The sequence below is a fragment of the Aspergillus bombycis genome, assembly GCF_001792695.1.
Source record: "Aspergillus bombycis strain NRRL26010 chromosome Unknown contig00018, whole genome shotgun sequence".
Taxonomy (NCBI): domain Eukaryota; kingdom Fungi; phylum Ascomycota; class Eurotiomycetes; order Eurotiales; family Aspergillaceae; genus Aspergillus; species Aspergillus bombycis.
Genome location: NW_019170020.1, coordinates 327481 through 347717, shown reverse-complemented (window position 1 = coordinate 347717; position 20237 = coordinate 327481). Strand labels below are relative to the sequence as shown.

The 20237-nt window shown below is 51.5% G+C and overlaps 8 protein-coding genes across 8 annotated transcripts; 4 read left to right on the top strand and 4 right to left on the bottom strand.

The window, feature by feature from the left end:
- Nucleotides 1-559: 559 nt before the first annotated feature.
- On the top strand, nucleotides 560-3456 carry ABOM_002920 (serine/threonine protein kinase; the record flags this gene model as incomplete). Its single annotated transcript, XM_022530050.1, has 2 exons — nucleotides 560-1234; nucleotides 1291-3456. 2 exons carry the CDS (start codon nucleotides 560-562, stop codon nucleotides 3454-3456), a joined length of 2841 nt encoding a protein of 946 aa, XP_022391866.1.
- A 331-nt stretch (nucleotides 3457-3787) lies between these two features.
- ABOM_002919 (putative mitochondrial genome maintenance protein Mgm101) lies at nucleotides 3788-4696 on the bottom strand (the record flags this gene model as incomplete). The annotated part of the gene is made up of 3 exons (XM_022530049.1): nucleotides 3788-4055; nucleotides 4147-4527; nucleotides 4656-4696. The coding sequence occupies 3 exons, from the start codon at nucleotides 4694-4696 to the stop codon at nucleotides 3788-3790; spliced, it is 690 nt and encodes a 229-aa protein (XP_022391853.1).
- A 218-nt stretch (nucleotides 4697-4914) lies between these two features.
- ABOM_002918 (uncharacterized protein) lies at nucleotides 4915-5453 on the bottom strand (the record flags this gene model as incomplete). The annotated part of the gene is made up of 4 exons (XM_022530048.1): nucleotides 4915-4983; nucleotides 5158-5222; nucleotides 5280-5311; nucleotides 5389-5453. 4 exons carry the CDS (start codon nucleotides 5451-5453, stop codon nucleotides 4915-4917), a joined length of 231 nt encoding a protein of 76 aa, XP_022391854.1.
- Nucleotides 5454-5544: 91 nt separating this feature from the next.
- On the top strand, nucleotides 5545-7792 carry ABOM_002917 (biotin--[acetyl-CoA-carboxylase] ligase BPL1; the record flags this gene model as incomplete). Its single annotated transcript, XM_022530047.1, has 5 exons — nucleotides 5545-5602; nucleotides 5663-6299; nucleotides 6346-6924; nucleotides 6973-7244; nucleotides 7293-7792. The coding sequence occupies 5 exons, from the start codon at nucleotides 5545-5547 to the stop codon at nucleotides 7790-7792; spliced, it is 2046 nt and encodes a 681-aa protein (XP_022391828.1).
- A 583-nt stretch (nucleotides 7793-8375) lies between these two features.
- On the top strand, nucleotides 8376-8824 carry ABOM_002916 (uncharacterized protein; the record flags this gene model as incomplete). The annotated part of the gene is made up of 3 exons (XM_022530046.1): nucleotides 8376-8516; nucleotides 8615-8682; nucleotides 8779-8824. The coding sequence occupies 3 exons, from the start codon at nucleotides 8376-8378 to the stop codon at nucleotides 8822-8824; spliced, it is 255 nt and encodes an 84-aa protein (XP_022391829.1).
- Nucleotides 8825-10048: 1224 nt separating this feature from the next.
- ABOM_002915 (cytochrome P450) lies at nucleotides 10049-11669 on the top strand (the record flags this gene model as incomplete). The annotated part of the gene is made up of 2 exons (XM_022530045.1): nucleotides 10049-10444; nucleotides 10509-11669. The coding sequence occupies 2 exons, from the start codon at nucleotides 10049-10051 to the stop codon at nucleotides 11667-11669; spliced, it is 1557 nt and encodes a 518-aa protein (XP_022391830.1).
- Nucleotides 11670-15508: 3839 nt separating this feature from the next.
- egl3 (putative extracellular endoglucanase/cellulase) lies at nucleotides 15509-17192 on the bottom strand (the record flags this gene model as incomplete). Its single annotated transcript, XM_022530044.1, has 5 exons — nucleotides 15509-16512; nucleotides 16563-16660; nucleotides 16720-16784; nucleotides 16836-17044; nucleotides 17096-17192. 5 exons carry the CDS (start codon nucleotides 17190-17192, stop codon nucleotides 15509-15511), a joined length of 1473 nt encoding a protein of 490 aa, XP_022391856.1.
- Nucleotides 17193-18764: 1572 nt separating this feature from the next.
- Nucleotides 18765-19788, bottom strand: ABOM_002913 (NRDE family protein; the record flags this gene model as incomplete). The annotated part of the gene is made up of 2 exons (XM_022530043.1): nucleotides 18765-19661; nucleotides 19723-19788. The coding sequence occupies 2 exons, from the start codon at nucleotides 19786-19788 to the stop codon at nucleotides 18765-18767; spliced, it is 963 nt and encodes a 320-aa protein (XP_022391825.1).
- Nucleotides 19789-20237: the final 449 nt, after the last annotated feature.

The following is a 20237-nucleotide window of genomic DNA, read 5'->3' as shown; positions in this document are numbered from 1 at the left end:
CCAGATTCTAATCGATGGTGAAACACGCCCGCCCCATGACGGTGCCTGGAATAGCCTGAGGTGGCTTTTTTGGTTTTCTGATTTTTTGAGTTTTTATTTTTCCTTTCTCGCCCTGAGTGGTCCCCGTCGTACACTTGTTGCTTCTTCGCACACTTCTTTCTGTCTTCCTTTCCCCTTCTTTTTCTCTGTCTCCATATTACTTACCTCCTGACCAGATTGACCGTCCTTCGTTTGTCTCGTATCAATCTCCCCGATCCTTCCCTCACCCTCTTTCCACGAGTTACGCTCTTTTTTTCAGATACGAATTTGATCTGTTGATCTTTTCCTGCTTCACCTTTGGTGCTGGGTTTGACCCACCTCTCCCCCACAAGAACCAGTGGGAGTGGCATCTAGAATCTTTCTTGATGCTTGCCATTCGATAACCTAAATCGACCGTTCCTTGGAGTCGCTCGCTCGCAGTTACTAATTTTACCCCTCTTTGTGCTGCTGGACAGCTGTCGCTCTTTCAAAAATATAACTGGCCGTCAATCCCACTGCTCGTGCCGCATCTGCAGCTCTAATGTCGACTCGGCCTGGACTCGCTGAAAAGCGACTGTCGGCACATCGCTTCCAACAGATCCCTGATTATTCTGGTGACGGCATGGCCAACCCAAACGATGTCACCATTGAAATTCCCTTAAACCCCGTTCCTAGCCGGGGACAAACGGGCGCTCGCAAGACCAGTATCAACCCAGCGAGCCCAGACCCCAATCTGTATGAATCGCCGGGAGAGGCCGGTGCCGAAGAAAAGGCCGCCCTAGTCACCGGTCCGGGGCGTCGCAAACGAATTGATTCGGCGCGGGGGCGGTCGTTGGATGACCCAGAAGATGGGACTCTGACGCGCATGGGGCGCATCTATCAAGCAATCTTCAACTTCTCCATCATCACCAGATACCTCATCTACGTGACTCCCCTGGCGCTCTTGATTGCAATTCCCATCATTGTCGGTGCCACGGTCCGCCAAGAGACGAGGATTGGCGGCGTGCCCTTGCATTGGTTTTTTACCTGGATTGAAGTCGTCTGGCTCAGTTTGTGGGTGTGCAAACTCTTCGCCCACTTCCTCCCCTATGTTTTCCAGTTCCTGGTCGGTATCGTCAGCTCCGGCACCCGCAAGTATGCCTTGATTCTACGGAGCCTGAAATTTCCCATCGCCACCGTCCTCTGGGCGGTGGTCTCCCTGGTCACCTTCCTACCGGTATGTTCCACCATCCGATGTTGCAGCAGTCGACGTGCTAATCCAACCGCATGTAGATCATGACGTTGAACCCCGTCAAGAAGGCGGAGAACGACACGGGAGCCAAGTCGTGGGAGAAAACCATCAAGAACATTCTGTTTGCCTTATTCGTCTGCAGTCTGATTTTTCTCGCCGAGAAAGCTATCGTTCAGCTGATCTCGATCAGTTATCACCGGAAGCAATTCGATAAGAAGATCAAAGAATCCAAGCGCAACGTCACCCTCCTGGGGGAACTGTACGATGCGTCGCGGAGTATGTTCCCCATGTATTGTAAGGAGTTTCGCGACGAGGATGCCGCGATGACCGACATCATCGCAAGCAAGGTGAAGGGAATGCCGCGCTCGGGCTCGGTCCCCTTGCGATTGATTCGAGAAGTTGGGCAAAATGTGGGCCGGATCGGCGACAAGGTGACGGCGGCATTCGGTGACGTCGCGCAAGAGCTCACGGGCAAAGAAGTGTTCAATCCCAACTCCGCTCGCTCCATCGTCACGCTCGCGTTGGAACGCAAGAGGTCGTCGGAAGCCCTGGCCCGCCGAATCTGGATGTCGTTCGTCATCGAGGGGCGAGAAGCGCTGTATTTCGAAGATATTGCCGAGGTGTTGGGTACCGGCAAGGAAGCGGAGGCGGAGGAATGCTTCCAGATTTTGGACCGGGACGGCAATGGCGATATCAGTTTGGACGAGATGATCCTAACTGTTGGGGAGATTGGCCGCGGAAGGAAGGCACTGAACCACAGCATGCATGATGTTGACCAGGCGATTCACGTTTTGGACAATCTGTTGATGACGATTGCGTTCGGTATCAGCGTTTTGGTCTTTGTCTCATTCGTGACCAGCGGCTTTGGCACGGTGATCGCTGCGGGTGCCACCTCTCTGCTATCCCTGAGTTTTGTCTTCGCCACCTCCGCTCAAGAAGTCCTTGGTTCCTGTATCTTTTTGTTTGTGAAACATCCTTTCGACGTCGGCGATCGGGTGGAAATCGACAGCAAGCCATACACAGTGGAACGTATCTCATTGCTTTTCTCGGTCTTTACCAGTGTGACCGATCGTCGAACCACTCAGGTTCCGAACGTCGTGCTGAACACGCTTTGGATTGATAATTTCACCCGTTCTAATGCCATGCATGAAACGTTGACCATTCCCATCAAATTTGGCACGAACTTCTCCGATATCGAACTGCTTCGGCAAGAAATGGAGGTCTTTGTGCGCGACAAGGAGAACAGCCGTGACTTCCAGCCGGATGTGAGCATCGATGTCGCTGGGGTGGGTGATATGGATAAGCTGGAGCTCGCCGTCACCATCTGCCATAAATCCAACTGGGCCATTGAGTCGGTTCGCGCAGCTCGTCGCTCCAAGTTCATGTGCGCATTAGTTGCGGCTATCCGCAAGATTCCTATCCGCGCCCCGGGTGCAGCGGATGAGGAACCTGCAGCGGAGGACAACAACGATGATAAGCCCGATGGCGGTGATAACAACGGCCCTGGCCTCAACACCGACAAGATGGCTGTGTCCGGACTCACCGCGACGGATAGCCTCCACGATTCGACCATGCCATACGGCGACTCGCGCTCGACCGGACTTGACCTTGGCCGGGATTCTGGATCCTTGCAGCGTCGTGGAGGCGGGGCCTCAGCCAGCTCTTACAGCCAAGGCACCTTCGTCGATTCCAACCGCTCCACCGGGGAAGGCGAGAGACCCGACGCGGAAAGCTTACAATCGCCCGTCGTCTCCCCAAGAAAGGATCAGTTGAGCGTCCCCCATGGCACCCTTAACCGCGAGCCATCGACCGGCCGTCGCAAGGCCAACAGCACACAGAGCCTCCAGAGCATCCAGAGCACCTATCCCACTGCCACAGGCGGTGTTCCCATCCTCGCTGCGCCCGTTCCGCCCCGACATGCCACCACGGCTCCAGCCCCACCGCCCTCTGCACCACTGCCGCCACCACCGGCAGCGGACTTCCAGCCCTACCCGGGCCACTACTACGAGGACAATCCGTATGACTCCAGCCAGCGGTATGAGCTACCCTCTATGCCGCAGCCCTCGGAGCAGGAGGTCTACGGGGAATACCCGTCGCCGCAAATGAATCAGTCGCCGACCGGCGAACAACACCCCTCCAACGAACGGATGCCTGGTGCATTCGTCTCGCGCACATCGCAATACGGAGCAAACAACAACCCTCGGTGAATAACAAGTCAAAAGAATACATAAGAAATGATCAAAAGGGTATGAATTGTTTTATAAATTTAGGCGTTATGTAATACCAGCTGTGAACAGTAACTATGTCCGGAAATCAATGCGTGTACGATGATGTGTCTTCCATCCAGCGATATAAACCAGCAGTCACTTTTTCCGTTTACCAGTATTACCCATACAAGCCAAGTCTGAACAAATGGGAGATATTTCATAATACAAATTATCATAAGAAACCTATAGTACAAAGTGTGACGGGTATCACAATCAACAGCCCAGAACCTCCAAAGACATCACCTCACCCAGTAAAACACAATGGTTCACTTTACTTCAGCTCCTTCCACGGATACGAAACCTCATCACCCTTCCTCACCCAGATCTTCGACTTCCGCTTGTTCACCACGTGCTCCACAAACACTTCCCGCGTGTACTGCGCCTTGTACTTGCGGATCCAGCGCGGATCCCACAACTCGCTCGCAATACCTAGATCCTTGCAACACCGCACCAGCGCATTAGACCGACACCCCTCCGTCGCGGTTGGAATGCCGTCAGGGGAGAAGTAATCCTGTTCACCACGCGCAACGGAAACAAGTCTACACACACACACACACACACACACAATCATTAGCCCAAACCCAACACACAGCCCCACTCTAGCAACTCGAAAGCGAAAAAGCAACATACCGTCCATTACAAACCAAAGCATACTCCCTCGTCACCGTCTTCGGGGTAACGATACTCTCACTGCGCGGCACAAGCCCCCAGCCACCGGGTCCAAACGCGCGATTCAAGATCCGTCGGTACTTGATCTCCGGCAGGTAGAGGATGCCATCGGGCTTAATCTCCACTTCTTCTGGGTCCGTCTCGGCGAGGAGGATATCGGCTGCTTCTTTGGGGAACGGCTCCGCCGAGAGCCCGTGGAAGGAGCGCGTCCAGTCGATCTTCTCTTCTGGGGGGGTGTCCAGCTCCAGGGGTCTGTCGGCGAGCCCGGTTTGGAGATGTTCTGCGTGGTCGGCGTGCTTGGGGTTGGAGAGAGGATTTTGGCGGCTTGCTTTGCTGGAGTTGCTGGAGTGTTGTTATTGTTATTGTTGGTGGTGGTGGTGGGTGGTTTGGGTGTTTGTTGTTGCTGTTGTCGATGCGGGGCGGTGGTGAGGGTGCGGAGTTGGGGGCGGATGGGTGCTTTTGTTCGCGACAGCAGCGTTTCTGCTGCCCGTAGGCTGCGGGGAAGGGACATTTTGGGGTCGGTTGGGTGGATTGGGAGCTGTCGTTGTCCTGGGATGCGGAGTGAGGCGCGTTTTCTGATGTTACGTTGGTAGCTTTGATATGGTCACGTGATGGGGCGTGTCTTTGTTTCGTGCAAGAGGGGAGATGGATTGGATCTGATTATGGTACATGATGCATAGTGGTAGTAATACATAGGGGTCTAGGGTACACAGAGTAAGGGTAGCAGGCTTAGGCGTCCTTCGTTTGGGTGCGCTCGTCGTTGCCCTTGCGCTTCCAGCATTCGCGGAACGCCTCCATCTGTATGATTGGCATATTATTAGCAGCCTGTCCATTGGGCTCAACGTTGAGTGCCAGGTCTGGATTGAAGCAGATGGGTATGTGTGACAGCGCATGAGGATACCCATGTGGTGGTTGCTACGGTAGTGTTGGGGGGTTGGGGGTTGGGATACACGGTATCGGGAACCAACGCACCTCTTTCTTGCACGCCCGCCAGTCCTTCTTCGCAAAGTAACAGTCGTTCATTTTGTCCTGCTCCACTACGCAGGGTCAGTCCAGCGATCTTCCGGTGTTAGCCGTCCACAGTAGCAGCCCACCTGAGCAGCCCGTGCTGAAGATCCGCTTATCCCTATAGACGGATTCCCCGCGTCAGTTCACCACCGAACAGTCATTCATTTCTCCGCAATCAACTTCATTCTCTCTTACCACTCATCCGGCTCGTCGTCGTCCACGTCCACGACCACTCGCGGGTTCTGTTCCTTGGGTGACATTGTGACTGAAATAATTGCAGGTGAATAGGACAGCTGGGAGTAGTTGTTTGTCAGGACGAGGAATTGTCGGAGGGAATTCTTGAACTCCGAAATGACATCCGCAGGCCCCAACACCACGGGGAAGAGGGTCAACGTCCTGGTCTACACCGGTATGTCCGAATCTACGTGGTTCGATTTCACATTATACTAAATACTATCTGTTTCTGCAGGCAATGGAACCACCGTTGAATCCGTCCGCCACTGCCTCTACACTCTCCGCCGCCTGCTCGCCCCCCACTATGCGGTGATCCCCGTGACGGCCGACATGCTCATCAAGGAGCCTTGGGCCCTCACCTGCGCTCTACTCGTGATCCCCGGCGGAGCCGATCTCGGATATTGTCGAGCCTTGAATGGCCCAGGTAACCGCCGAATCGAACAGTTTGTCCGCCGAGGTGGCGCCTACTTGGGCTTCTGTGCGGGGGGCTACTACGGCTGCAAACGGTGCGAGTTCGAGGTCGGCGATAAAACCTACGAGGTGATTGGCGATCGCGAGCTGGCTTTCTTCCCGGGGATCTGTCGGGGATGTGCGTTCCCTGGGTTCGTTTATCATAGTGAGGCCGGTGCGCGGGCGGCGGAGCTGAAGGTCTCCAAGGCGGCCTTGAATGTGGGAATTGTGCCGGAGAGCTTCCGGTCTTATTACAATGGCGGCGGCGTCTTTGTGGATGCGTCCTCGTACGCGGATAAGGGCGTCGAGGTGCTGGCTAGCTATACAGAGGAGCTCAATGTCGACTCGGGATCAAGTGCGGCGGCTGTTGTCTACTGCAAAGTGGGTGAAGGAGCGGCGGTTCTGACGGGGCCACATCCGGAGTATGTATCCTGCAAAGGTGGTTTACACAGAGGCTCATGTGTATAGATTCGCGGCGGTGAACCTCGATAAAAACGCCGGTGGTCCGGAATACGGAAAAATGGTAGATGCCTTGGCTGCGGACGACAGGGCGCGGACGGACTTCCTCAAGGCTTGTTTGACCAAGTTGGGGCTGCAAGTCACGCAGAACACGACGACCGTGCCCTCGCTTTCTTCGCTGCATGTCTCTTCCCTCGATCCCGCTGATACTTCTTCGATTCTTTCGTCATTGCAGGAGCACATCACCACCGATGGAGAGCACCAGTACCTCAAGGATGAGAATGACACGTTCCGCATCGAGAAGCCTGAGACTTGGAATATGGAATCGCTACAGGAGGCCCTTCCGGATGATTCGAAAGACGACTCGGGTAAGTCTGAGGAGGGCATCATCGATTACAATGCTATTGTAAAGCACCTTGTGATCCACGAGGATGTACCATCGTCGAAGCTGACCCCCTACTTCAACCACCATGCGTTCTATTCGAATCTCCGACAATACCAATCGCAAATGAGGGAGGGCGCGTCGGAATTTGGCTCCAGCATTGTCTATGGCGAAGTCGTTACGAGTACCAATACCATCCTAGAAAAGTGTGTCCTTCATCCCTAAGTTGTGTCAACCGTTCCTAACCAGGTTAGAAACCCAAAGCTTCTTCGCAACTTGCCGAACGGTTTCACCGCCACAGCTACTACGCAGGTTGCAGGACGAGGCCGAGGCTCCAACGTGTGGGTGTCGCCCGCGGGAGCCCTCATCTTCTCAACGGTGGTCCGCCACCCGATGGAGAAGATGCAGTCTGCGCCGGTTGTCTTCATCCAGTACCTCGCCGCCATGGCGGTGGTGCAAGGTATCAAGAGCTACGACAAAGGCTTCGAGGAGATGCCCGTCAAAATGAAATGGCCTAATGACATCTGTGAGTTGTAGAAGGGCCGGAATGCTCGCTCCTAAGCTGACTAGACAGATGCCCTGGACCCCGAGAACGCGGATAAGAAGCGCTATACCAAAATCTGCGGCATCCTGGTGAACTCGCACTACTCATCGGGTGAATATACGTCCGTAGTCGGCATCGGCATCAACGCCACCAACACATCGCCGACTACGTCTTTGAACGCGCTGGCCGCACACTTCCTCGGTAATAAGACGGCGCCTATCACTCTGGAAAAGCTCCTGGCGCGTATCTTAACCACGTTCGAAGAGTTGCACACTCGCTTCCTCCGAACGGGGTTCGATAAGACATTCGAGGACCTGTATTACCACGACTGGTTGCATATGCATCAAGTTGTCACGTTAGAAGAAGAAGGCGGTGCCCGGGCCCGAATCAAGGGCATCACCCGAGACTATGGGTTATTGCTCGCTGAGGAATTGGGATGGGACGATCGGCCGACCGGGCGGATCTGGCAGTTGCAGAGCGACAGTAATAGCTTCGACTTCCTCCGCGGACTGGTGAGGCGGAAAGTGTAGCCTAGATTCGAGATAGATTCGAGATAGATTCACGATACACGTCACGGCGACAAGAATAGAATAGAATAAAGAGATGCTGCTATATTTGGTGGAAGGCTGAGCCAGTCAAGCAAGTGCCAAGGAGGCTTGGCCAGCCGCCCTAAGACAAGGCTGAGCGGGACAAGAGTGGATCCTCCGGTTGTGACGCCGGCACCTGGACAGCATCAACAAAAGCTGTCAACAACTTCCCACTGAGCAGGTAATTCGCTCAAAACCCCGGTCAAACTAGTTCTCGTAGCGTATGGACCCCATGGGAGGTCCTCGAGGGGTCCCAGGGGAGACTAAGACTACATGAAACGGCCCGTAATCACGGCGTCAGCCATCGTTCATTCCTGTAATTCTCTCACCTAACACAAATTTGGGATTCGCCGATCATGTGCCGTGATCAACAGGCACCAGGATTATTTATTCGTCGCTGAGTCCCTTTTGTTGGTGAAATCCTTTGACAATTTTTTCTCATTCCCCTTTCCAACGTTCATCCAACTCTCTGTCTCACTCACTCACTCACTCACTCAGTCCACCAACACTACATTCACTCATCAAAATGTTCGGCTTCTCTTTGTTTAAGTCTTCTAAGGAGGAAGAGACCTCCCAGCAGCCGACCTGGAACCCCAACACTCTCACTATGGAGCAGCCTACTAGCCCTGCGGCTCCCAACCAGCAGCAGGTCGTGACTGAGCAGCCTGTACGTGACATCCTCCCCACACCACAATTTTTCCGTGTCTCGTTCTACCGTGCATTGTTTATGATATCTCCCGTGCCATCTAGCTAATGATCCAACAGGCCAACCAGGAGCAGATGAACATGAGCCTCCGTGGTGGTGGAAATGGCGGTGGCATCTGCTGCGGAATGTACGTTCCCCTTCCCCGCCCAATGAGACCTTCCTGCATCTCCAATGAGCGTAAGGGACAAGGATTGCAATAACCAAGCTAACGAGTCGAGTACAGTTGCGCTGGTCTGGCTTGCTTCGAGTGCTGTGAGATCTGCTGTTAAAGTGTCGCACGGACCCATGTTGGACATCACCTGCAGGCCGTCACGATGGCTACGCGACCGACTCTCGTGTCAATGTTATAGATACCCAGAGTTTTAGACTCGCTATGTTGAATGTTAATGCTAGCTATGGATGAGATGCGACGTGAAATGGCCGGCGCCGCATAATACAACTACAGTTGAACTGGTGTTCGCAACGTGTACATATCCAAGGACGTGATAGGTCATGTCTCCATAAAGATAATCTTCCGCCCACGTTTGAGGATCAGCTTCGACACCCCGTACTACTAGAACTATTTCTGTCTCAGTCTTGGTGTCATGGTTCGGGTTTGAGTCGTCACCGTGCATTCTAGCGCTGTGCCACATGACAAAGTACCGGTTTTCATACGATGCTGACATAATTGAATCAAGTAACGAGTTAACCTAGTTAGTTAGCTAGTAAATTAACTAACTACGTAGTTAGTTAATTAACGAGTATTGTCAATGGACAACCATGGGCGATCCCACGTCAGGTGGAATGGAGCCCGAGGATCATTTAGGTAGCAGCCTTAGTGCCTCGGGACAGACCTGACAAGTACGTGGGACTGGTACATGAACAATGATCCATTGAAGGGACCAAATGTCACTGGCACCTCCATCACATGATTGCCTCAAGGTTCAACTTTGTAGCCACCTTTCGCCCTCCACCCCCCGCATGCTGATACTTGTGTACAAGATCTGATCGTTATAGTGGCTCGGCCGCCCCGGACTCCGATCAGGGGCCTGTCCCACCCCCCTCCCAAGCAAAATCGGGTGACGCCGACACGCCAGGATAGTCCGGATGTCAACGCTCGCCACGATCTCCCCCGTTAATCATGATCAAAGCCAAGAGGGATCGGCGTTTCGTCATTCGCCAAGTGGGTTACTGTTCACAGCGTCACCGAACGGGGTGTGCGAGATGGCGACTTGGTGGGACGGTGGCCCGCCTGGCTTAAGCCAATGGCTGCGGCATTATTATGAAATCATCTATATGAGTATGCATTAATTGTGGATTAAGTCACTCCAGCAAATTCACCCGTCTCCTACACACCACTACGCCAGGATGTTTCTCCACTTCTGTGACTATACCCTCGGTGACCGAGGTTGAGTCGATCGACTGGAAGGGCTAAATATTGCTGTACATCCACCCTTCTTCTGGCCACTTTGTTGCACCGCATCAAACCCCCACCGGGAACGATAAAGGCCATCATGATTCCCCTTCTCATTCTTGCGGCCCTCGCGGTCGTCTTGCGTCTCCTTTGGTCCATCGTTACAAGTTTTCGTCATGCTCAAAATGCTCGCAAGTGGCACTGCGGTGCGATCCCCACCTATCCGGGTGATATACTCGGCATCAACACGTTGAAGGAAGTCCTGCGCGCCGACAAAGAGAAACTCATCCCTATGTTGTCGGCGCAGCGCGTCGAGACGATGACAGCCCGTGAAGGAAGATACGTCACGACCTTCCGCCTCCGCCAGATGGGAAGGGAGAGCATCTTTACTTCTGACCCGAAGAATATGCAAGCCATTCTGGCTACCCAGTTCAAGGAATTCGAGCTCGGGAGTGTCAGAAGACATGCTCTGGTTCCGCTGTTGGGATCCGGCATCGTGAGTTCCCCTGCCACACACAGCAGAGTCACGACGATCACTAACGCCGCCAATCTTGATCCAGTTCTCAGCAGACGGCGAAGCCTGGTCGCGATCACGGTCTCTCCTCCGCCCGCAGTTCACCCGCGACCAGGTCAGCGACCTCGATCTTGAGGAACGCCACGTTCAAAAAGCCATGGTCGGCATGCTTGCTGACCCGTCCACCAAATGGACTCCCGAAATCGACATCCAAACCATCTTCTTCCGATTGACCATCGACTCTGCCACGGAATTCCTCTTCGGCGAGAGCGTCGAAAGTCAAACCGCCGCACTCAGCGGTGGTAGAATCATTGAAGACAAATTCCCCTCCTACTTCGACCGCGGCCAGTGGTACGCCGCGCAGCGCTCGCGCTTCGAAAAGCTCTACTGGATAGTCAACAACCAAGAAAGCCGCGAAACGGACCGCTTCGTACACGCCTACGTCGACCGGTTCGTCGACGCCGCACTAGCCGCGGTCAAAGAAGGCAAGATCAACGCCGAAAAGAGCACCTCGGACCACTACGTCTTCCTCCACGGCCTGACTGCCGCCACGCAAGACCCCGTCGAACTGCGCTCTCAACTCCTCAACATCCTCCTCGCGGGCAGAGATACCACCGCTTCGCTGCTGAGCTGGTGCGTGCTCCTCCTCGCGCGCCATCCGGATATCTTCCAGAAACTCCGCAACACTATCTTAGCCGACTTCGGCGACTACGAAAACCCAAGGAACATCACCTTCGCTTCACTCAAATCCTGCCGTTACCTGCACTACTTCATGAACGAGGTCCTCCGTCTCTACCCCATCGTCCCAGGGAACCGTCGCATCGCCACGAAAGATACCACCCTGCCCCGCGGCGGAGGACCGGACGGCTCCGAACCCGTGTACGTCCGCAAGGGCCAGCCGGTCGTGTATAGCGTGTTTGTCACACACCGACGGAAGGATATCTGGGGTGCGGACGCGGATGTGTTCAACCCGGACCGCTGGGCGGATTTGAAGGTCGGGTGGGAGTATTTGCCGTTCAACGGAGGTCCGAGAATCTGTATCGGGCAGCAGTTCGCGCTGACGGAGGCTGGGTATGTGCTTGTGCGGCTTCTGCAGAGGTTTGATCGAATCGTGGATGCGAGGCCGGACCGGGACATTCGCTTCAATGCTACGCTTACTACTGCGCCGTGGGAGAATGTGATTGTTAGGTTGAGGGAGGGGGCTTAGGGTGCCTGGTTGGGTGTTTGCCAGATTGCATATTCACGATAGTCTAATGATTTTTTTTTGTTTTTAGCTCTTGAGGAAATAATATGATAACCTTACCTTGCACTAAAACTAGTATTAAAGTAATACTCTGTGTAAACTTTAAATGGTACAAAATGCCCGTCCCTAGGCACAAGGAAGCATGAAATCCTACAGTAGCAAACTTAAAAATATAAAAGGAAACGAATAAAACAATCATACATGGAGACACTACCATTCCGCCCCAGGGCCAGGAGATCTCAAATGAGCATCTCAAATCACCTAACTACTATCTAGAAATCCAAAATCCCTGGAAGTCACTGTTGACTAAGTCTTAACGACAGAAATCACCTCTGGTCAAATAGCTCAGTTGCTTCTGTGCCTTTCCCTGCCCACAGTTCCTGACTAGACTACAACAAATTGTGCTTATTTATATATTATCTTCTAATACTAAAGGTTTATATCTAACACGAAAGGTCACGGTATGGCCACGGCGCAAGAAGTAATATAGAGCAAGTTCTCCCACTACAACCATCCGTCTAGTTCTCAGTTTATAGAGGTGTATACAAGTAATTTATATAAAGAATTAAGGGGAACAAAAACGAGATTCTACACCAAATTAATACAAAAAGGGGTTCAAGGAACGATACTAAGTAATTGTTGCAGCCGAGTTAGGGCATGGTTTCCGGGGGGTCAATTGGACAGAATCCGGCAGATTCGACTACTACCTTGCTTGGACTAGTATTTGACCTTCTTCCCATGAAATCAAGACAAAACATGTCCAGTAACACTGCATGATAAGCTTTCCTCATCCGAGAGACAAGCTTAATCTTAATCCATAGCAGTGGACACTTAAGACTTTTTAACAAAGTGACGGTGCGGCTGGCAGCGGCGGTTATAACAATGGTCAATCCACCACGGTTCTTCTGCCACAGATGATGACTGCACTCCTGACCAAGACCCAGATGACGGAACCAGCGACTACTAGACTAGTGTTGGAATGAAGGCAGATGGTGGTGTGGTTGTGACTCTATGATTGTTCTTTCGACATTGAACATTGAAGATAAAAGTTACTAGCTTAAAAGGGGCCACCTGCTCTACGGCCTAGAGCTACTGTGAAGTTGTGTGTATCCAACTATTGAGTATGCGTACTTAAATAAATCTGGCCCTTGGACCTTGGACTAGTTGATTCACGGACCAAATCATATCATCTTCGGACCTCACGGTCACCTTATCATTGCCAATCACTAGTATATCCTAGTCATTGTAGTATGTCGTATCCAACCAAGATAGCCACCAGGCTGCAGTGTCATTTATGAAGCCCCAGGTGTAACAATAAGTAACCATGTATGTACATTGGGTACAAACCAAACTATATACAGAAACATGAGTTTCGTTATGTATCCTTTCCTTTCGTATCCCTGTTACATCTCCTGCCCACTGCTAGACACAATGTGTCCCACAGTGTAGCTGGGAACAGTCCCATTGGCCCCTATTAGTGAATAACCTTTTTGGTGCAATCGTCATCCTCTGATGGCTTTCTGCCTTGCTTGTCTGCCTTCGACTAGGCACCTGAATCCCGCACACAACCATGCTCTCTAAACTCCTATTTAACTAGGTTAGTAATAGATCTGTGTAGATGAAGCGTACGGATCACACCCACCTTAGTGGCCCGTATGTAATCGTTGTTGGCAGCGTTCGCGCCCTTTAAAGCGTCGACATTCCTACCCCCATTAGCCGCAGCCCTAAAATCATCCCTCTGGCGTTCAATTGTATCCATAGCCTTCTTCAGACTATCACAATCGCTGCCCTGTGGCACAATTGTCCCATTTGTTGCGTTATCATAGATTGGGATAGCTGTAGTAGCCGCAATAAATAAAGAAGTGAAAATAATTGAGGAGAACTTCATCTTGGTAGTTCAAACGAGGGCTAGCTTTGATAGGTTTCTAGCAAAATAAGTGGTTTGGAAAAGCGAGTGAAAAGACACAAGTCACGAATATCGGAGAAATGGGAATGTGGGTTTTTATAATTTTGCAACTGAACAGTCGAAGTTAGGAGAATGATCGACAAGGACATATAACACGGCAGTATTGCAAATCTCAGTAGTAGATGAATCTGATGATCTACACCACTATTGAAAATAGTTTGCGGGTTCCCATACAACTTGTAGCCACGGCATTTGTCTAGTTGGCCCAAGAATAGTAGTGATAATCTTATATATCCCGAACTATATCGGAAAGCACTGGTTTGAGGGCCTTAAGGAACAAACCAGGAGGAGCGATAGTGGACCGTATAAAGGGGGTTTGTTATACCGCCAGGCTGTCTACCCCTGTCTTCACTCTATAAAAGACGCATAGTAAGTAGCATACTACTAATTGAATTAGGCCGCGTGGGCGGTGAATGGCGGGTGTGGGCCACCGTATAAGAACCCTCACTTCAGGGTTATCCACCCACTTATTACAAGACCATCTCTGCCCTCTATTTACCTAACTAGATGGACACCGAACACATCTGCTCGGCATGTAGCTGGTCGCCAACACGCCAAGAAGGGTGTTGCTGCTGCAGCCACGTGAAAGTCTTCCACGGCGTCAGCAATCGTGGGGCATGGTCTCTGGGTCGATACCCATACCCAAGCTCGTCGAAGAGTGGCAGGAAGACGACGGGACATAGTTCCTGCTCACCAAACGGATTCCCGGCCGTCCCTTGAGTGAAATCCGGGCTACCATGTCTGGGGTGGACAAAAGAACGCGTTGCAAAACAGATCGCGGAGTATATGATGCAGCTTCGCGGGCTGCACTCAGCCCGAATGCAAAGCCTGGGTGGACAGCCACTCTACTCGGCTTTCCTGTTTCCGACTGGCTACGATATTGGCCGTGGCCCGTTTTCGTCGGCTGCCAGGTTGTCTATGCACCAAGACCAGGGATTAGAGTATGCTGTACAGTCAACCGGCTGAATTGTGATCCCATCTATGACGACAACTAATAGATAGTGCGAACCAGTTGGGCTGTGTTACAGACCCTTGTCTAGGATGACGGCCAAGAACGGACTGCTAGTCACCAAAGGATCGTCAAATAGAGTGGTTCTTCAACAATCAATTAAGGATTTACTGAAGGTAAGCGCTTATATTATAGCTTAATAATACTTAGCAGGTGAGGGATAGTAACTAGTATAAAGTATAGTTGGCGGAAATGCAGCCGTTAATGGCCGGTCATGTTCAGCGTCCATTTAATAGATCCTCGTGCTTCGAATGAGACTATTTTCAGATACTGAATATAGCCACCATGACTACATTAACTTGAACTGATTCAAAACGCATTCAGGACCAGGTGGATCTTGCTTAGGGCATGTCCCACGCGGCGGTCTTAGCATTCCGATCAGAAGATGCTGCTGATACCGGCAGATTAGAGCTCCAAGGCGAGGTTACGGAACTAGATGTCTACCAGTAGATAAAACGGCTGGCGACTAACACTGGGTACTCTCGGTGGATATCAGTCGGGCTTTCGTCTCCGTTTAGTGTCGGATCTGGTTCGTCAATGATCGGATTTTGCTTGAACAATGCGCGTTCGGCTGAGAGTAAGTTCCATGTGAGTAAGGTTGGGGTCGGCCTAGATCCATCCTGAATGGAAGACTTTACCACTTTAGAAAAGATTTTACGCTGGCTCTCTATTAATTATATGGTTATATTCCGGTTGTATTGATGATCCTCATCGTTGACTGAGAATATTGTATGATGTGCTCTATCCAAGACTGAAGCTGGTAATATATACAACAGAAGTGAAGATGATCGATTCAATCAACTCGCCACCTCATCGTCCCTGGGCCCTTTAGAGACACTGGCTGTAGTAGGGGTTCTGCTTGACGCAGGTGTAGCCGCTCTCACAGGCTTTGGGTCCGCTATAGTTGATGCCACCGCACTGGTAGTATTGAGGGACGGTACTCGCGGAGCTGCTGGGTGCTGCGGTAGATTTGCTGGCAGTCACAGTGACGGTAGTATGGTATCCACAAGCCGAGGCGGTCGAAAGAGTCGTCGGAGCGCTGCTTGTGGGAACACTGGAAGAAGCGCTGGACGAGTCGGAGGTTGGCTGAGGGGCTGGGTGAGATGGGGTGGGTGTGGCAGTGTCGACTTCTGAGGTGGTTGAGGGGGCTTCGACAACGCTGCTAGTGGAGGTGGATTCCACAGCGCTGATGGTAGTCGAGGATACGGAAGTAGTCGAGGCACTAGCAGAGGTCGAGGTGCTGGCAGCTGCAGTCGATGGGACTGCAGAAGTAGCCGATGAGCCGGTGCTAGCGCTAGTGCCGTCCACAAAGTATTTCTTCAAGATGGGAAGGTATGTGGAGTAGGCAGTTCCGTCAGTCGGCTCCATGCTGTACATGTAGGATCCCCACCAGGGGCCAGCCGACCACCATTCGGCACCCATCCAGACGTCCGAGTTGTCCGACATGTAAGAGAGGAGACCCTCGACAGCCTGCTCGCACTGCTCGTTGACACCGCCGGCGAATTCACCCAGGAAACCCTTCTTGTTGTTGGTCTTCAACCACTGCGTGGCGGTCTGCAGTCTCTCCTTGCCGATGGTTGAGCTGGCACAGGCCTCGGAGGTACCAGAGCCGTCCGAGTCGAGATACTGGTGCATCTCGTAGACAATCTTGTCTTGTGGATCAGTCAGTTGACTGAGGTTGTCATTGGTATCGGCCCACTTCCATGCACCCGAGTACGAGTTGCCCTCAACAAAGATGTATTGTGTCGTGGCTCCAGCTGCGCGAATGCCGTCAATTGCCGCCTGGTTCAGGCTGAGGACGAGAGACTGTTCCATGTCATGGTACTCGTTGTCTGCATATGTTAGTATTCATGTGTATTGGTAGGCGATGTCCTTGTCTTACTAGTATCGAAGATGACCTTCTCGTTCGATGCGAATTCTCCAGCGACTGTCTTCCAGAAGGCTTTGAAGTCAGAAGTAGAAGAGATGATACTTCCAGAGCTATGTAAATGGTTAGCTTCACATAGCCTCTCAACACATAAACTATGAATAGGTCTTACTATCTTCCGTAGTTGTGGGGATCGAGAACGGCGTAAGCACCGCTATCAGTGATGGCCTGGACAGTCTACAAAGGCATTAGCAAAATCGTAGGAGCGTCCGTTGGGTGGAAACATACAGATTTCAGGTCTTTCAAGTAGGTCGCGTCCAGAGATCCAGTGATCTCGTTTGGCGCCAAACGTTCCATGAGAAAGGGGATACGGAAGACATTCATTCCATCATCCCTCAGAGTCTGAATCTTAGATGTATCAGGCCAAGTGTAGTCGGTGCCCAGTGTTCCTGGGATGCTGGATCCGAACTCGGCGCCAGATTCGCTAACGCCGACCCCTACTCTCATTCGTTAGATCCTGTAACTTTAAGGCCTACTTTTCGACATACAGGTGAATCCTGAGCCACGCTTTTTGATATCCCGCGTGGGATAAGCATGCACCAGGCTTGCAGCACTTGCAGCCACGATCAAGTTGCCGATTCTCATTGTGAATGAATGTATGCCGAGCTTGTCGGGGAAAGAAAGAATGACAAAAAGAGAGAAGAAATGAAGGACAGAATGAATGAATGAGTGAATGAATGACAAGAACCAGTCTTGAGTTTGGAGTGTTAGAGCATCACTAGAAGACGTCGCAAGCCGTACATCTTTATATTCGTTCGGCTTTGGAAAGAGAGATGTCCGGCGATTCCGCAGGTTTCCACATTAATCTCAGCCAGAAATTCTACCGTGGAAGTTCTACTGGAATTCTGAGACAGCTAATCTGTGGGCTGATCCAGAATCTGTTTCCTTAGTGTACACATTTCCTAAGATGGAACACATTCCGAGTACCCCCGTGGGCCGATCAAGTTGTTGCCTGCTCGATATGAAGAGGCGTTCAGACTAGCTGGCAGTCGGCGATGTTAATCTAATTCAGGGGCTTACTGACAAGAACAGCATGCCGGGAACCATTAAGACAGCCCCGATGGTGCTAGTGAGTGGTCTCGAGAAATCGCGGTGCTATCTCCGGTCATCTATGAAGCACGGGCTTGTGGGACTGGCGGAAATGAATCAAGCTCCTGCGCCAATAGCCGATTACTTAGGGCAAGCCTAACCAAGCGTAAGCCGGACTAAGCAACTCATTCGAATGGATACAGACTGGCAGAAATATGATTATTCGCTCTTATGGCAAAATTGCGGCAAATTACAGATCCAACTTCGTGGGGCCGGGCGCAGAGTGAGCAAAATATGTTATCAAGATGAAACACGAAAAGGCTCCGCAGATTGGTGGAGGAACCTCGACAAAATCCGTTGTGGGTGCTCGGCAAGTTCCTTAACGGCCAACGTTGGAATAGTGGACGACACCAGGGATTAGTTGAAATCTTAGCAAAGCTTGTTCGATGAAACTGAAACAATATGATCAGTGGAAGGATCATCGGGGGCTGGTACAATCGATTGGGTAGCGACTACTATGAGACATTAGTTCGTCGGCCACTCTGATAGGTTTGCAACTAATCATAGCTAGTAGTTGAACTGGATTCGAGCGCTGAGCGGATCCAAGAAAAATTTTCCGCCTCTGTGGACTCGTCGTGGCTGTATACGGCGAACCTGTCGAATTGTAGATTGTACGTCCATGTATATGCATGAGAGGAAAGGGGATGGGCAGAATCAAGATCAAATGACGCTCTGCGCCAGTGGTAAGAGGTCTTTCCAAGCCAAGAGCGTGGGATTACTCTAAAGGAATCGAAATGGATTTAAAATCTCCGAATGTTGCGTGACTCAACATGCACCTGATCTGGCACGAGTCAAGACAAACACGTGCAAAGGGAACTCCCTGCCCTTGCATTTAGGTGGATAATAGTGATTGCTATTGATAGCACTCCTACTATTGTCACCATTGATAGTACTGCTATTGCTACTACGATGGCAACTTCATTGTACAGCAGCTAGCACTGAAAGGGGTTATACTCGGCTGCAAATAGGAGTAAAACCGGGCATCATGTCAATTATGCTATGCTATGTACAAGAATCAATCATCATGGCCGGGAAGAGCAGGACAGTCCAGGCAAGCTGTTGAGACTATTATTGCGTTACTTGGAACTCGTACGATCGGTCTCCGTTGCCAAGTGGAATAGCGTTCACCTCATTGTCATAAAGGGTGCGTTCAAAGTACCTCACCCGTCCATCTTTACTAACAAGGATAACGGTCTGCTTTTGGGTCCCGTACGCACCATGCAAGTATGACTGGTCCAGCTCATCGCCCTGCTTAGCACTAGTCGCTTTTCCCTCAGCACAAGCTGCGGCTACACCATCAGCTGACCTCGTGGGTTGCTCCTTGGTCCCAAGCTTGGGAATGAAAATACTCTTCCTGAAGTGCGGGAGATAGTCTTCCGCAGTTGCGCCTTCGGAAAGGCTACGGAGCGTATTCCTGCTTAATAACCCAAGTAGCCTGTCAATCAGTTGATCTTCATCTTCTCGAGCCTCCACGTGTGCCTGGATAACTTCAACCATCAGCTTCTCGCCATCGATTATCTTTGGCCAGGAGCGATCATCAAAATGTGTGTTGCTTAGTCCCACCGTCTGGCCCTCTTCTGTCGCCAGCCAGGTAACTTGATCCATATTGGATGAGCGGTTGGAGATCACAGCCAATGGCTCATCAACATAGCCGCACACCAAGCTAAATCCCCCGACATTCCTCGCCGTGGCACTTGCTACCATCCTCTGCGCAAAATCCCGAGTAGACTCTCTAGGCTCAGGGGCGACCGTAAGCCAGCCGTTGACGATAGCACCTCGACTTTGTGTGCCGGTAGCCTTCTCGGACGTATCTTCACGATAGTTCGTTAAAACGGCAATCTTTCCCTCCTTCGTAACTCCCATCCATGTTCCTTGTGTAGCTCGTGCTAGGTCCCGGCCGCCTAATATATTGGATTTTGATTCGGGCCACCAATCTGCCGGGGCGGTTGGTCGACGGAGGTATTCCTAGACACTGTTAGGTCACGGCATATCAGGCGATCCTGTTGCATGTAATTTGCTCGCATACATCCCTGTTGTCGATAACAATAAGCGAATAAGTCGGATGGGCTGTAGATATTAATGCAATACACATTCTAACGGTTCGGGGGCGTCGAGTCGTTATCGTGCGCGATTGGGACAAGGGTATAGTGCAGCTTAGAGGGGGGCAGCTACCAGTTTCTCGCTGGCAAATATGTTTGAATCTTAATATGTTTGATTAATGGAATTAACAACAGGTCATCAAAGATATACAGATATTAAATTTCCAAATCTGTGAAAGTTGTGAGGGACAGACACCAGAACTAACATAGCACAGGCACTGAAGTCATCGGGCAGAAACACTGCCGGCAGATTCCCCTCACCGCCTGTCTGGACCCACTATTATTATGGGGCTCGCTTCCACAAATAGCAACTTCTCACGTGATTGTACTCCAGGCTGCATGACTCAGCACATGGAGTCTTGAGATGCAAAAAGTACAGAGTGCGATTTGAGACTCTCTCTCCTGCAAGGTACTAGATAAATCCTTCGAATCATATCGATGA